Raw genomic sequence first — 18,387 nt, 5'->3', positions numbered from 1 at the left:
GTTTTTGATGGTTATTTAAAACGACAGAAAAAATAATATATCAGTAGTGCAAATATGACTGAAAAGGTAAATATTTTGGTGCACTGGCCCCAGCACAGCATCATAGGAGCTGACCAGGCGACAGAGTCAAACAGGAGCATTTTCAACGATCTATAAGTGAACCATTTAAAAAAATTCTACAGTTCAAAGTATTTTTTTCATGTAACATTTTACATCCTATAAGACATTTGATCCAGAACACTCACTGAAGTCTATATAAAGTTGATAATTTTTAGGTTAGAATGACAATAAAATTACGGGACTTCACTAAAGCAAGGTGTTGCTGGATTAAATTTTGCACCTAGACGGATCAATCAAAACAGATTTTTTAAAGCTATTTGAAGCAGATCCATCTCATTAATATATCAAAGCTTTAGTATCAAATTCCTGTATGCTGTCTATTTCAGTATCATGGCTCAGCCACTGGAGCATGGTAGTATTGGCTTTCTGTCAGCCTACTCTAATCTCCTGCCAAAGCACATAATGAAAATCATAGGCACCTACATTGCCTGTTTCATCCTATTAGGAGCAATGTGAAAAGAATTCTGCTTGAGTAGCTGTTTTAGAAAATGTAGGTTTAATTGACAGTCGTTGTCAAGAGCATTTTATAGAAACCTTTATAAAAATATCACATATTTCTTGCTGTATACAAATGTAAGGATGTACAGGAAAGGTTATTAATCTGTCTTTCTTTGTTGTTTTTTAATGAGAATTTCTTTGTACCCACCCTTCCCCCCAAAATACTGAAAATATTGCAGTTTGTTCTCCATCCAGTAGCACAGGTTAGTTCAATTGCAGAAGGTCTTTCCTCTTTCTTACTTTAATTTACCCCGAAGGGCAGTACCTTTGCCTGCCACATGAAAATAAACCTACAGGGATCACAGTGTCCAGATGAAATCAACCCATATTGCTATGATTTAAACTACACAATGACCCACTGGTCACTGAAGAGCTGGAATACAAATACAGATTTCATACTAATATACAAGTCCTGTTACAAAGGCAAGGAAATGAGACTAATTTGCCAAAGCGGCAGACAGGAGGAAATACTATTCAAACTTTTTAAGGCTACCTATTACTACTATACTACAGCTACCAACCCCAGTGAAATCCACTATAAATTAACCTTTTGGGGCATATAGCTTCCCAGCTCTGTTATAATTATAATTGTGATGCACTATGCTATAAAACATTCCATCAAAAAAGTTATGAGCACAATTTTGCCAATCTTACTCATATTGAGTAGTGAGTTACCAGGCAAATAGTCCCATTGAAATCATCTGGAGGGCCACAGAATTGGGCCTGATGTGCAGCAAAAAAACAGTACAGAGAGGCTTTGCTCAGGAATTAATGCAGCCTCAGAGGTGAGGGAGATGATGCACATTCTCCCCGGAGATATGTCCCCAGCCCTACAACTTCCCTTGCTTGCGGACCCCAGAGAATGGGGGAAACAGAGAAGAAATGGTGCTGCAGAATTGTCTAACATCCTTACACCTTCTGTGCAGGAGATCCTGGCCATGTAGTGCACCTCCACCCATGGATCCCATGGTGACAATCTCCTCTAATTATCTACCACCTGATAAAGCGATAAGGCATTCTGTCAGTGACAAGGTGAGAGACTACTGCTGAGTGGAAAGCCAGGGTGCCACAACTTGCCAAGTCCTCAGAGTTATCCCATAGCTCTATGTCTGCCTGATTTATTGCAGCTGTGTGCAGGACCATTTTAGATTTTGTGCAGCTATGCGGGTTGGGATGGCACCAGACAGCTAAAGCATGATATGCTAATTTTTCTTTTGACCATGCTTCTTCTTAGTTCACCTACAAGTCAAATAACAAGTGGATGAGTACACCTGACATTTTTCATAACCTTGCATTAAACTGGAAAGACATACACAAGCCAGGTTCAGAAGATGCATGCCATTTAACCACACTCCCATTGGGTCACAAAAGGGTTAGGGTATAACTTTGAATGTTTGCATCTTTAGAATTTGGCTTTCAAAACAGCATTCACACTCTGCAATTAGAAATGTATTGTTTCTGGCAAAAGTCTTTGGATAGTTGGTATTTGTTTCACTTCAGCTTTCCTTAAAATTAGCAGGAATCATTTTAAGTGATTAACAGAATGGGTGAAATCCTGAAGGTTCAGGGCTCAGTTCAACTTTTGTACAAACGTTTGGGCTGGTTCTTATGTTATATGAATCTACTTGTCCACCTCTAGTGATTTCCTAACCTGTTGATGTTCAAACCTACATGAATATTTTTGAACAGCTTTCTAAAAACTCCATTTTGTATGTTTAATTTGATAGGAATCATTTTATCACTCTGTTTTACAGATGTTACAGTGAACCCTGTGTGAGGTACCAGTAACTGTAGCACTTTGTCACACTATGCGGGACTGTACAAGTTCTCTTTCCAATTATATTAAATAAATACATTTAAAGTATAGAAAACTGACATGTTAACATGTACTTTCAAAAGAAAATAAGATCAATTTTTTTTTTAAAAGGGTGACTGTGGTATAAACTTTATACTCTCATTGGGTCATGATAGGTTATGGTATCATTTAAACTGGAATCTAATTTCACGTGGTTACACTTTTATTGGAAAGTATTACTTCATGTGTGAGACAGTAATACTGACGTCTGCGTGCCCCTCTGAGAAAGCTGAGTTCCAAGATAAACCTATGCTTTTGCTACCTGAATCACTGGTGGTGGCAAACCACATTTTAAATAAACCTTGTGTTAGAACTTTAAAAATGTGAACCACAAGCTACAAATTAAATAAATGCAGAGAGACAGTCCCAAGAGGATTTCTGACACACCACAGGGTCTCAGTGTTTTAAAGGAGCAACGGATTATCAAAAGAAGGCTGTCTAGCTACTCACAACATTTTAATATATAACTAAGCAACTTTTTTAACGGAAATGTAGAACTCAAAATGATACCTGCCTATCTAAGGTTTAAAACTCTTTTGAAAGGTACAAGAAGAAAAGATGATGTGAAGGAGAAAGGCCCATTTTTAGTTACCATGCAACAAACTATATGCCTGACCTCGCAAACAATTACTTGCATGAGTAACTTTAATCAGGCAAGTCCTCCCATTGAGTCAGAAATGGGCTCCATGTTTGTGGTGTTTTTGTCCAGAAATTCTTTGAAATTTTGCGTTTGGATCAGATTGTTGCAGTACAGATTGTACAAAAGATCATACTCCAATTTGTGATGCTTTCAAAAACACAGTTAACATTTTGTCCAGAAACAGGATTCTTTTTCCTGACTCTGACTCATTGTGACACAGAGTAAATTAGTCTCTATGGGTTAGATCCAGAAAGGGACTTCGGCATTGTGACACTGATTGTTGGAAGACCTAACTTTAAGATGTCTAGAAAATAATGGGAATACACTGTGATTAACAAAGCCTGAGTTAGGTGCATAGGCTGTGAAGATAAGTGTGGTGATCCGGTGGTTCCTTGTATACAGTTGTCCATAGGGTTCCACTGTGTGTTGATTCTGGCACAGAAGTGTTCTAGAGAGATTTTGATGGATGGTTGGCAGTTCTCGAAGTTGTGGTGGAAATCTATGATAACTGATCGCAGCACTTACTGGAGGAATATCAGGACTCATAGAAACCATCCTCAAACCACTCACCACACAACGACCAGCTTCCTCCAGGGCACAGCTGACTTCCTCCAGAAATTCTGCAACATTAACAACCTCCCTCACAACACTATGCTTGCCACCATGGATGTCACCTCTCTATACATCAACATCCCTCATGACGGCATCGCTGCCTGCCTCAAATATCTACAAGAGAATGGACAACACTCAGATATACATTCCAAACACATCACCAAACTCATCCATTTCATCCTCACCCGTATCAATTTTACATTCAACAACAAACACTTTGTGCAAACCATGAGAACTGCCATAGATACCAGATTTCAGAGTAGCAGCCGTGTTAGTCTGTATCCGCAAAAAGAACAGGAGTACTTGTGGCACCTTAGAGACTAACAAATTTATTAGAGCATAAGCTTTCGTGGGCTACAACCCACTTCTTCGGATGCATATAGAGTGAAACATTGAGGAGATATATATACCAGAATGGCTCTCCAATATGCCCACCTCTTCATGGGCCACAATGAGGAAGAATTTCTGGACAAAAACACCACAAAAGCAATGATATACCTAAGATACATCAATGATGTTTTCATCCTCTGGATAGAGGACCTAAACTCCCTCACAGATTTCCACCACAACTTCAACAATCATCATCCATCCATCACTCTCTAGAACACTCCTGCACCAGCATCAACTTCATGGACACCACGATCAGCTTCAACAATGCAACCCTATAGACAACTATGTACAAGAAACCCACGGATCACCACACTCACATTCACAGATTCAGTAACCACCCCAAACACACCAACAAATCTGTTATCTACAGCCAGGCCCTCAGATACCACAGAATAAGCTCTGAGGAGAATGTCCAGAATATATACCTTAACACACTTAAAACCTTCTTCACCAAACAAGACACTCCATCAGAGTAGATCGCATCATGGAATGGGCCACCCAAATATCCTGAGAGAACCAGCTTCAATACAGAAAAAAAACCCCACCTCTGATAGCACACTCCTAGTTGTCACCTACCACCTAACTCTGGAACCCATACAAGGTATCAGTAAACAATTACAACCCAAACTCATGGGGACCACACACTGAAAGAAATCATTCCTGAACCTCCTCTCTGGCCTTCAAACAATTCTCCAACCTCACCACACCCATCATCAGAAGCAAGCTCCCCGCAGACCAGGACACAACAACACAAAATGGCACCCCATAACGCCAGCCACTTTTGTCAGAATAACTTATGTCACTATGGGGTGTGAAAAAAAATTATCCCCCCGGTCAACATAAGTTACACCGACAGAAGTGCCAGTGTGGACAGCGCTATGTTGGTGGGAGAGCTTCTCCTGCCGACATAGCTATCACCACTCATTGGGGATGGTTTAATTATGTCGATGGGAGAGCTCTCTCCTGTTGGCATAGAGCGACTACATGAGAGATCTTACAGCAGGACAGCTGCATCAGTACAGCTGTGTCACTGTAAGCTCGCTAGTGTAGACATGGCCTCAATATGGAGAAAAACTTAATGGTTACTGTTGCTTCACTGCTATATTTCTAAAGTTTTTTGAGATTTGGGTTATTTTAATGTAGAAAATATTTTTAAATTTCTGCATCCATTTAAACCAATACTGAAATATTATTTCATGTCTTGCATTCTGAAGTTTTTGATAGGAATAAAGAAGAACCAAGATCAACTCTTTTTTTGGCTGTTTTTGTTTGCTTCTTATATACATAAAAGAAGAAAAATAATGGATTGAGCAGAGGAGCTAGAATGAAAAAAAACCCTGCTCTTTGATTAATGATAAACATGGAGTCACAGAATCATAGAATATCAGGGTTGAAAGGGACCTCAGGAGGTCATCTAGTCCAATATCCTGCTCAAAGCAGGACCAATCCCCAACTAAATCATCCCAGCCAGGGCTTCGTCAAGCCTGACCTTAAAAACCTCTAAGGAAGGAGATTCCACCACCTCCTAGGTAACCCATTCCAGTGCTTCACCACCTTCCTAGTCAAAAAGTCTTTCCTAATATACAACCAAAACCTCCCCCACTGCAACTTGAGACCATTACTCCTTGTTCGGTCATCTAGTACCACTGAGAACAGTCTAGATCCATCCTCTTTGGAACCCCCTTTCAGGTAGTTGAAAGCAGCTATCAAATCCCCCCTCATTCTTCTCTTCTGCACAATAAATAATCCCAGTTCCCTCAGCCTCTCCTCATAAGCCATGTGCTCCAGCCCCTAATCATTTTTGTTGCCCTCCACTGGACTCTTTCCAATTTTTCCACATCCTTCTTGTAGTGTGGGGCCCAAAACTGGACACAGTACTCCAGACGAGGCCCCACCAATGCCGAATGATCACATCCCTCGATCTGCTGGCAATACTCCTATTTATACAGCCCAAAATGTCATTAGCCTTCTTGGCAACAAAGGCACACTGTTGACTCATATCCAGCTTCTCGTTCACTGTAACCCCTAGGTCCTTTTCTGCAGAACCGCTGCCTAGCCACTCAGTCCCTAGTCTGTAGCAGTGCATGGGATTCTTCCGTCCTAAGTGCAGGACTCTGCACTAGTCCTTGTTGAACTTCATCAGATTTCTTTTGGCCCAATCCTCTCATTTGTTTAGGTCACTCTGTATCCTATCCCTTCCCTCCAGCGTATCTACCACTCCTCCCAGTTTAGTGTCATCTGCAAACTTGCTGAGGGAGCAATCCACACCATCCTCCAGATCATTAATGAAGATATTGAACAAAACCAGCCCCAGGACCGACCCTTGGGGCACTCCACTTGATACCGGCTGCCAACCAGACATGGAGCCATTGATCACTACCAGCTGAGCCTGATGATCTAGCCAGCTTTCTATCCAACTTATAGTCCATTCATCCAGCCCATACTTCTTTAACTTGATGGCAAGAATACTGTGGGAGACGGTACCAAAAGCTTTGCTAAAGTCAAGGAATAACATGTCCACGGCTTTACCCTCATCCACAGAGCCAGTTATCTCATCATATCACAAATATCCTTTTATCTTTTCACTTACTCAGTCACTCAACATGTTTTTTATTTTGATTTGGGATCTTTCCTGGACCACCAGTCCTATATTATGAAAATTCAGAGGCAATACAAAGCACTTAGTGTGGCATGTATCTACTCGTTTATTGGCTGAGGAACATGAAACATGCATTGATGTGATCATCAAAACTTGTAAATGGAAAAGAGCACTAAATAAGCTTTAGTGTACTGGGGGTATTAAGGGATTGGGATGGATGGGAAAACAAATTAAAACATTTACCCATATAACATAGTGCCAAAATCTTTTAGCTCTGTGAAGTTAGGAGTATATCATGCATTTGAGGATGACATCACAGTCTCTATGCCAAACATTTGCTCTCCTAATGTTATGTTATCCTCCCAAAACCTGAACATCTTCCATGTTTATGATGGTGCATCTCCAAAAGGTGATGGAATTTGGAGGCAGTTATTTTTAAAAAGGGTTTTATTGCAGAAATAAAACATTCCCATGGCAGAGTCTGAAATAAAGATTTGTTGCCAGTTTGGGTTATATTCCTACAAGATGCCAAGTATCATCAGCTCAAAATGAAGCCTCAAAAGATGCTTAGCCCCATGCAAGGTCAAGCCTGTAGTGAGTATAAATTACAAATGGTGAAGAAGTTTAACAATAATAGATAATGGATCAAATATAATGAGTTATATTGGGAAGCTGGATAATTATATCAAATCTAAGTTTTCACATCTACATTTGACACACGGAAGAGAAATAAAATTATTACCCGAGCAAGCTGACTGACCATTCAGTCAGCAACCTTATGAAGACTCAAAATAAAGTTCAAAGAAACCAGAACTAGTCAGCAGGGACAGCAAGGAAAAGCTTCTCAATAGAATGGAAGTTATATTATTACAGTTTTGTTCTTGTACCTCATCAGATATAAAGGTAATATAGAAACATAGTAACTGGGCTACATGATTTAAAACAAGTGATTTTCAGTTAAATTAGGGATTCAAATACATAATCTAGCATCAAGGGAGATCATGTGGATTTGTGATACTCACTTCGGGTTCAAAAATAAGTTCGTGGAAATGTCATTATCAGGTATACCTATCACACTACTGGCAGACATGCCACATATAAAAAAATGCTGCAACCTCTACTGCAAAACAGTTGCACTATATATATGCAGGTACTATGTGTCTTATATTGCTGAGCTACATTCAGCTGGGACTGTAAAAGATAATAAAGGATTGACAGGCAGATGTTGGTAAGAAATTAATTGGAACATTGCTCGTCATGCAACAGCCAAGAAAACTACTCACACAGGCTCGTGGAAATCAAAGACCAGATGTCTATCCTAACTTGCTCTACAAACACAGTACGCAACATCCAAAATCTTTCCCTGTCTGATATTTGTATTTATTAACTAAAGAATGAAGAATAAATAACAATAATCACCTCAAACCTGCTCCCCAGGCTTGGCTTTTCTAGCTTTCCTCCCTTCAGGACTGCTCAGCCCAAACCCTAGATACTCTCTTCCCCAGAACACTACTCTTCCCCCATTCTTTATATCCAATCACCTGCCTCAAGGAGTTGCTAGAACCACTTCAACTTTTCCCAGTAGGATCAACACTTACCAACAGGGAGGGGTGTTTCAGGCAAACACAGCCAGCCTGTTACAATGTCACACTGACTGAGGCTACCACAACTACATACAACTGGCCACCAAAATTATCAACTTATGTGCTCAGAACTTCAAATGAACAGGACAGCAGAATTTGGCTTTGATGAATATGGCTGTTGAAAATAATATTTTTTCCCTAATAAAATAGGATTCTAAATTTAAACAAGCTTGTTGGCATCAAGCCATAGTTCTCTACATCAAGATAGGATATTTGCTGGGTGATTTAAAATAGCAAATCCTCTTTAATAACAGGAAATGTCTTTGTAATGTATTTGTTTCCATATCTGTTTAGACAGTTTATTATTTATTAAGTATCACACATGAAAGGAGAAAATTAATATTTTCAAAACTAATTTACCACAGATCTCGAAAGAAGACCAGTTTTTGAAGCAAACAACTCCAATCATTTTCAAAAGCCCTGAGGTAAGTACCATATATAATTTCACCCTCAAGGATCATGTGAAAATATTTCCACAAGTCTGTATCAATATTTAAGGAAACACAAAAACTTTGCTAACTGTTTATATTGCAAAATTAGAAATATTATCTTAGAGCCTGAATTATTTTTGCAGTGATCATCACTTTGTCAAAGAAAGATCAGCATGAGTTGTAAACCTTGGCCTATTAAAAATTCTATTCATTTTAATTTTCCTTTGTTTCAGAATCACCACTAGTTACCTCAATTTCTTCCTACCAGCACAGAAGAGTTCTGAGCCCTGCTGTTATGCCTATTTGTCATATGATGTTACCATCAAGGAGAGAGAGCTGAAAGTGAGAAGAAGCCCCCGTGATGACTCCTGCAGAAATCTGCCATTTGCGTGGGTAAAAAAAGGTCTTAGGGGATGCCCACATGCCTCCCAAAGACATTTTCCAGCTAGGAGTCTAGGAATAAGAGATGGGAAATAGAGAGAAATCAGGAAGTGAAGACACATGAAAATAAACAATGGTTTTTAAAAAAAAAAAGTTTGAAAAATTTGGATCATTTGAAAAAAAAAAAGTTTTAGTTACTGCTGGTTCTTATCTTATCCCTCTTAAACATGGGATACTATAAATACAGTAAAAAGAACAGGAGTACTTGTGGCACCTTAGAGACTAACAAATTTATTAGAGCATAAGCTTTCGTGGGCTACAACCCACTTCTTCGGATGCATATAGAGTGAAACATATATTGAGGAGATATATATACACACACATACAGAGAGCATGAACAGGTGGGAGTTGTCTTACCAACTCTGAGAGGCCAATTAAGTAAGAGAAAAAAAACTTTTGAAGTGATAATCAAGGTGGCTCAGTACAGACAGTTTGATAAGAAGCAAGTGTGAAAATACTTACAAGGGGAGCTGGATTCTTTTTCTCTTACTTAATTGGCCTCTCAGAGTTGGTAAGACAACTCCCACCTGTTCATGCTCTCTGTATGTGTGTGTATATATATCTCCTCAATATATGTTTCACTCTATATGCATCCGAAGAAGTGGGTTGTAGCCCACGAAAGCTTATGCTCTAATAAATTTGTTAGTCTCTAAGGTGCCACAAGTACTCCTGTTCTTTTTGCGGATACAGACTAACACGGCTGCTACTCTGAAACCTATAAATACAGTACTAATGCTACTGTTTCCTGTGCTGCCAGTTAGTCCGTGTCTCGCACCTTAATTTAATTCTTATTACTAACACACTCTTTTTTGCTTTCATAGAAATATGGTAATTCATAGATTAAATTTTAGACTTATTTTGTTTGCTTGACCAAGTGAATGCCTTTCTTTCAATGGCTTCCTGCAAGATTCAAACTAAACAAGTCCTTGGGCCTGATTCTTCACTACCTTGGTCCTTGTGTAGTCATTTACACCTGAGCAAAATGGGTATAGAAGTTTACCAAATCAGAATGGCAGCAGTTTTACACACATTTTGCACAGGTGTAAATGACTGCACAAAGTGCAAGACGATAGAAATTAGGCATTTGCGATTTTACAGTGCTTGCAATGAATGCAATTAAAAAAGGGAACCTCTGTCACTCAGAGAGAGACAGACAGACAGACCGACACGATGTTATATCATTACACCTCTACCCCGATATAACGCTGTCCTCGGGAGCCAAAAAATCTTACCGCGTTATAGGTGAAACCGCGTAATATCGAACTTGCTTTGATCCGCTGGAGTGCACAGCCCCCTGGAGCGCTGCTTTACCGCGTTATATCCGAATTCATGTTCTATCGGGTCGCGTTATATTGGGGTAGAGGTGTACTTGAATGAACTTTCAAAACTCCCTTACTTTTCCTTTGCCGGTAGTTGGGTCTCATATGTAGCCACCTTAGGTTCCACTCCAGCAGGTTTTTGTATCCTTTGTCTCCGTTTTCTACTTGGTGCAATATCAATGACATCGGGGCTGTTGAGAAGGGAATCCCTCCTTGATAGAGCTGCCAAAGCAAAAGCAAAAAGACCAGAGGTTGACAAGATGCCCAAAAAGACAATGTTATAAAATAATTTCCCAGTTCTACATCTTTTCTGTGAATACCTCTTTGCTGGTAGCAAGTGCTTAGATGCCATGTTAATGGGAGCCATATAATAACCTAGATTGACATCTGTATATCTGTCTGAGTTACCTACAAAGATGTTAGCAAAGGACTGGGAGTCAAGACTTACGCATTCTAATCCTGACTCTGCCACTTACTTGCTGTGTGGCTTTAGGCAAGATATTTAACTTCCCTGTGTCTCAGCATCCCCATCTATAAAATGGGATAACAATACACATCTATCTCACAAGGGGGTTCTAAAGATTAATTAGCTACTAGGCTCAACCTTTGAAAGTAGCTCCTTTGCTGACCAGGGTCAAGAAGGAACTGACTGGAACTTTCAGAGAGCAGCATTTCTGCTCAACAGAGTTTGATGTGCAATGGCTGATATTGAGCCTGGGTTACATGCCATCCTGCTACCTCTGCCTTCAAGGGTCAAAAACTGTAAGAATTAAGGGAATTCTGCTCATACTGCAGTAAGGAGCTAAGACCCAGACTGAGAATCATGCATAATAGTGTCCTTAGAGAAATAGATCTTACAACCTCAACAGCAGAAATACACACATGTGGCCAATTCTTGGCCCATGCATCATTGTGGAGATGCAGCGTAAACCAGGGCATCAGACTAGGCCCAGAATTTATATTAGAAAACCCCTTAAATTCCTAAAGGATTCATAGATTTTAAGGCCAGAAGAACCATTACGTTGTGTAATCTGATCATCTAACACAGGCTATAGAATGTCACCCACTTATTGAGGCCAATACATTGGGTTTGACTCAAGCTAAAGCTAAAGACAGGCCCACCGACAGCAATTCCGGGCCCCAAGACCAGGGCAATCTCTAGGGAGGTGCAGGGCCCGGGGCGGAAGTGACCATTTCATCACTTCCGGGACCATCCCGTCACTTCCAGGACCACAGTCTAATAATACAGCATTCCAATATTTTTTGTCTCTGCCTTTTCTGAGCGCTTTCCCATTTTTAACATCCTTTTAAAATGTGGGCACCAGAACCAGACGCAGTATTCAATTATCAGTCTCACCAATGCTCTATACAGAATAAAATCATCTCCCTATTCCTGTTCACTTCTCCTGTTTATATCTCTGAGGGCTGCATTAGCCCTGGCCACAGCATCACACTGAGAGCTCATTTCAACAACATTTTTTATTAATTTTTTTTGGAACAATTAAAAAAAAATTTACTTTGTTTTGACTTTACTTAATTGTTGTTCATTCATTTTAGGTCAAATACAAAAGATGATTCCTCCCTCAGCTCCAACAGCTATCTGATTATTTAAAGTACGTATGCAAAGACTCGCCTCTATGGGTGGTATTATATTATTATTATATTATCACCTCTATGGGTTGTGGTATATTATATTATTATATTATTATTCTCCAATGCGCCTACATTTTTCTGCAAGCCTTCAACAGTCTGCAGCACACTTTTATTTAACATGCATATTTTTAATTGTCAAAGCTTTAATCATCTTTAATTTTTAAGATAACACTATCCAGAATAGCATGGTTTTCAAGTGAAATGCAACAAATAACAAGGTGGTGACTGAGAGCAGTGATGCTAAGGTAACTTTCCCTGGCTGTTATCCCCCCTGATCATCTTCAGAAGAATTCATTTCTGTGTGGATGAAAGATGTGATTGAGAATGAACACTGGAGATTTTTACATGAAATTACACAATTTTTCTCACTTCTTCTTGGTGTGATCCTTTCTTCAAAAAAACAACACACAAACGAAGGAAACCGGAGTATGGTTTTTACTCCCTTTACTAATCTTGCAACTGACATGTTGCACAATTTTTTTCATTACTGCTCTCAAAACTATGATCCTGATTCAGTACAGCACTTAAGCACATATTTACCTTCAAGTACATGAGTAGTCTTATTGAAGCCAAAGAGACTACTCACATGCTTAAAATTAAACACGTGATGAAGTGTTTTGCTGAATCAGGAACTAAAAGCTGAAAACAATGTGTATTTTATTTAATTAAAAAAGACTCACAGGCCTTGCCTAGTTATGAAGCTAATGTGCTAACTAACACATTTTCAAAGTCTAGTATAGACAAGGCACACTGTCTTTAACACGGGCTACACTGTTCGAGCTAAAACCAGTGCTGTGCCACTCCTCATGCTTTAACTTGAGTAATTTAGCACACATATTAAAGGCAATGTGCCTCCTTTATATTAGACTTTGAAAACCTGTTAGCTAGCATAACAACCTCACATCTTAAATCTTAGTCATGACAAGGCCCTAGAAATTAAACCTAATAGTAAAATGGCAATAAAGCAACAGTAGCATTATTACTATTTACTGATAGTGTGTTCAGAACAGTATATCCAACACCCATATTAATCCCATATAGTCCCTCCCAACCTGAGCTGTTAAAATTATCTCCTTTGCTTATCAATGTGTATAAATAACAATAAAACAGCATACCAGCAAGACCTGCACATATAGCAACAAACTGGAATCAGGGTAAGCTTATTACTTTAACCCTTATATTCTCTACTGCTGCTATTCCTCTCCCACATTATTTACTCTCTTTTATTCATATCCAATATTGCATTGGGTTAGGGGCCATAGCTTTGTATATGCATTCTGTAATTAATTATGGACACTTTTGATGTTCTATAAAGAGTGCACCTCTGTGTTTCCATCTGTGTAACATATAATAGTGAACAGTAAACATGGGCTCATGCTAAACATTTACAGGCAAATCCTGCTTAACCTTACACAGAAGTCTTGCTGAAGCTTATGTGAGTAAGGTGAACATAAAATGCACCCACTGCTAGCAGCATATTACATCTGCATTTAATTTCAGATTGACAGTAGACCATAGTACTTGTAATTGAATGCAATTGGCACAGACGTTTAAAATTATCTCATTAAAAGAAAATTTGGTTTGAATGACATGTTGAAGCCAAGAAGAGGAAATATTCACCTAATCAATTAATCTGAACATCACGCAATGAACAGAAATTCCTCTTCTGAGAAGATTCAATTTCATGACACGAGGAAAAATGTTTCCAATTCAGATGGCACAGAAAATTATGTTATCATAAGCAAAAACAGGCTGGCTTATATCTGATATTACACCGAAGTATGTTTTTAAGCCAAAAATGAACACCTTCAGGTTAGAAACATTAACTGAAAAGCGGTAGTATGTTTTGAAGCTTAAAGAATCAACTACCACACCAAAGTCTTCATAATGCATACTACAGCTGCTCAGAAATGAATTACATTCAGGCGTATGAAATCGTGATTTTTGGCTAAGGGCCAAGCAAAGCACAAGCAGATACATATCTGTTTAGTCCTTGAGAAAAGTGTATATGGTACAATTGGACTTGGTCTTGAATCTAAAACTAGCTTTCTGGTGATTTCTCCAACTCAACGTTTCCCTCGAGTATTCAGCACATTGTAATTAATGGGTTCTTTGAGTTCTCTCTGAATGTTACTTCTCAGTCTTCAAAATTTTTTATTACAAATATGGATGAGCATTGCTAGCATTTTGCTAACAGGCACAATTTAGAGCACAGAAAGGATTAATATTTATGAAGAAAATTGAAAAACAGCTTTGTTTCCATATCTGTTTAGACAGTTTATTATTTATTAAGTATCACACATGAAAGGAGAAAATTAATATTTTCAAAACTAATTTACCACAGATCTCTTTGTGTAAGCTTAAAAAAAAAAAAAAGTGTTTCTGATATACTAGATGCAGCTGACATGTCAATTGCTGCAAGTGGCACAACTGATTAGAGATCAGGAACATAAAGCCTAGTTCAAGCGATAAGGTAATTTATGTGTAAATAAGATTAAAGATCTTATCAAATATAAACCCTTGCCCTGCTAATTGTATCCCTTTGTAAGAGAGCTATCACTGTCTTGTTTTTGTACACAAGCATGGCAGACCACAGTCAAAAAAAGGACACTGTAAAACAGAACTTAAGGTGAAATCCTACAGAACCCTCCCTGGCTTGGGAGAGCCCAAATGCAAGGAAACCACTGCAGTGCTGTTGTGTGCATGGGCTGGGAAGCAGAAAGGCTACACAGTAGGGATTTGGCAAGCCTCTCTGTGACATGGATCCAAATTCCACAGTGCAGTGGGGCATGGTGGGTGGGCCAGGAAAAGGCTAAGGCCTAGTCAATAGTTCTATGAACTACATGGATGCAATGGTCCCAAAATCCAAGATGGGATGGGTGTCAGCTGAGCTGACCAGGGGACTCTATAAAAAGTCAGTCAGCTGGAATGGATACATCTGATACTGCAATGAAGTACAAGATGGTCTGTAACCTCAGGACGGAAAAAAGTTGAAAACCTGTAGCATGTTTAAATTAATAAACATATATTTATTATGCTACATAGGAACCACAGCTAGGCTGCACAGATGTCCCAACTTTCAGACAAGGGAAAGATTCTATTTCGTTAACAGCTATGCTAGTTCCCTGTGCAAAGTCTGTTTTGGGGGGCTGTAAGTGGTGTGCATGAACTTCTCCCCTACTTACAAGTATATTCAAGCCTCTCAATTTGTTTCTGTGGCAGTGTGATAAATAGCCATGGTGCTATATACTGCCTTGCACTATTTATCTCTGTAGTGTTTCTGAAAACAGTCTGCATGAAAGGCAGTATACAAAATAAAGATGTAATGTATTGTAATCTAGGTGTTGGTATGTAAGTGACAGTATCAAGTGCTCTCATTTTCTTTCATAATTCCTCAGTCCTGTACTGCTACAAGTAGGTTTTGAAACAGGATCAGTATTTATTTAAATGAAGTGAACAGCCATGGATACTTATATGCATCAGTGGTTATGGGTATGCCCATATCTTTAATGCAGAAGGCCTGAAGTTTGTGTGTGTTTGTGGAGAGGAATGTAAATTAGAAAACTGTAATAGAATTGCAAAAGGAAAAGATGGCTATTTTCCCTTCTTTCAAGTAAACTTAGCCTGACAATGATGATAAAATACGAAGTGAATGGCAGCATTCACACATGTTTCTGAAATCAGAATTGGGCCTTTATAAACGTTATTTACCAGGGTGGATTTGATTTAAATCATGATTTAAATCACTAGTCAGGAAGACTCGATTTAATCATGGATTTCTACATAAAAGTGCATTCTTGTTGGCTGTTACAACCTTAATACGTATTCTTCACAACTCAGAGATAGATGTAGGTTTCATTTTTAGAAAGTACACACTATATATTTTTTAAGTGATTTATTTTGAAAACTTTTCAGATTAGTTTTACAGCTATATCAGAAAATTAATGATTGTTTGGTTATTTCATTTACCAAAGGTAATTGAAGCAGATATTTATGAAGTCATTGGGAGGTGAACTATCTCCAATTCAACAGGTTAATCATTAATATTTGGAGGATTTTCTTGCCATTCTGTATTAGGAGGAGAAAATCACCAGACAGACATTTAAATTGTTTTATTTAACTAAAACAACAATGTTGCGTATTCTGGATTTTTTTTTCTTCAATAGCAAACATATATTTTAACAAAACAAGCATATGATTTTTTGAATTTAGTTAAACATTCACGTTTTTTAAAGACAGGTTGTTTTTGTTAAAATTGTTTTAACAAAAAAGTTAAATGAAATATTTAAAAAAAAAAATTAAATCGACTGTGTCAGCCAGGTCAACAAGAAAGACTTAAAATATTGGCTTCTGCAGCTAACTGAGTCATCTTCACCTTCATTTTCCTGTTTGTTCATAATCTTGAAAAGAAAAACAAGCTTTCCTGCTTTTCCAGGTCCCAAACGATTTCTCAATTTGGAATGAGTTAGTCCAAAGGAAGAAAATATTCTTTCTACACTGGCTGAAGAAGCTATTGCTGTTAAAAGAGAGATTATCACTTCAACAGCCTCTGAATCCAAGTGCTTAAGTGACTTCCACCAGTTCACTGATGTGACTTTCTTTAAATCATCATCAGCAAACATATTTCTTGACTGGTTCTTATTCCCAAACTGGGTCTCTTTTTATGGCCTGCTGCCATTATAGGTTTTCCCTTCTAGTGAGAGAATGGTATGGTAGATCTCAGATCAATGAAGGCTACACTCAGAAAGACTCAAGACTTCTGGAATATGCTGCTCAAACAGTTTCACTTTTGTGTCTACTGCCTGTCCCTCCCTTCTCACATTTATCTCCAGACTTCTTCTCCTTGTCCAGATCTATTCCGCCCCCAACAATCTTCTATTCATTGAACTTTTTGAAACTTTGCACTTTTAGAGAGACATAAGGGACTGACTTTGTGTGCACAAATTTGCAGAGGGACAATAGGGTTGGGGTCTGTTGTTTCTCATCTCTATATAATATTTATTTATTTAAAAACATTTTTGCTGTTAACAAGCATGTTATCTCTGGAGACACAAATCCACAGTTTGAGAACTGCAAAACTAAGCATCTCCGATGGTATCTTCTAGATTGAGCACTGAGTCCCATTGGGTAGATAGAAAGATTAATCTAAATAATCTATACAGAAGCCCCTGGAACCCCATAAGATTGGGTCCCTAATCCATGAACTATTGGAACTCATTTACAAAACTTTTCTTAAACATTACACAAATATATTATCTCATACTATAGAATTAGAATTTATAATCCTTATTCCAGGATGAGATATTTTTGAGCTATAACGTATCTTAATTAAAACTATCTTTAGATAGTTTTTTTCCTCAAAAAGTGTTTTATCAAAAAAATCCGATTTAAATAAAAATCCTATTTTTTTTTAAATCATTGATTTTTATCCACCCTGTTATTTACACACTGCTATAGCCTATGTGGAGTCATTAGCCCTTTTGAGAAGGCAGAATACCAACATCTTTCTTGCTGTAAAAATATATGTACTAAAATGAATAAGGGGTAAATTTACCAGTAGTACAAAAATCGCTTTATATTATATAGATAAATATGAAGGGACTGATGACCCCTTACTAAACTTCATGGAGGTTTTTTTGTATTAGCTCTCTCCCCAGCCCAGGAGAAAGGGGAAGGGCTTAAGAGGAGTCAGGACTCTGGGACTGACAGGGCCTCTGGCCAATCAGAGAGCTGCAGACCAGGGAACTTTGGGAAGTAGCCAACACCCCTACTCTTATTTCTTACCCCATTACATTTTGGCAGCATGAACAGGATAGGACTGGATCCTCAATTAGTCTGCAGAGAAGCGTAAGTTTTGGCTAGTTGCTTGATATCAATGAGGAGTGGGGTGGCATACGAGTGAAGACCATACGTGAACAGTTAAAAAAGCTCCAGAAAAACTGGAAGAGCAGGAGTCCAGGTACCAAGAGCAGGCCCGGTTCTTGCAACAGGCCTGAGAGGAGAAGAGAGATGCCCAGTCCCTGGCCAGAACTGTTATTGAGAAGCAGTTTATACAGACAGCTGTATTGTATATACCTCAACATCTTCCAGTCCCCGTTTTCACCAGACATCCCAACAAATCAGGAGATGTCAAAGTGGAAGGGTGGGTGGCTGCCACCAAAGATGCCATGAGGATTTTGCAAGTCC

General features: G+C 38.6%; 1 protein-coding gene across 1 annotated transcript in view; it reads right to left on the bottom strand.

Moving 5' to 3' along the window:
• XRCC4 (X-ray repair cross complementing 4) overlaps nucleotides 1-18,387 on the bottom strand; it is a 269,105-nt gene that overhangs the window by 68,913 nt on the left and 181,805 nt on the right. The window contains exon 7 of the mRNA XM_024216445.1: nucleotides 10,626-10,770. Within this exon, the coding sequence (XP_024072213.1) occupies nucleotides 10,626-10,770 (145 nt within the window). The remainder of the gene's footprint in view (nucleotides 1-10,625; nucleotides 10,771-18,387) is intronic.

Source organism: Terrapene carolina, unplaced genomic scaffold, assembly GCF_002925995.2.
Source record: "Terrapene carolina triunguis isolate 2854851 unplaced genomic scaffold, T_m_triunguis-2.0 Scaffold69, whole genome shotgun sequence".
NCBI classification, from domain to species: domain Eukaryota; kingdom Metazoa; phylum Chordata; order Testudines; family Emydidae; genus Terrapene; species Terrapene triunguis.
Note: the sequence above shows the minus strand (reverse complement) of the source record. Positions and strands in the feature narration are given on the sequence as shown.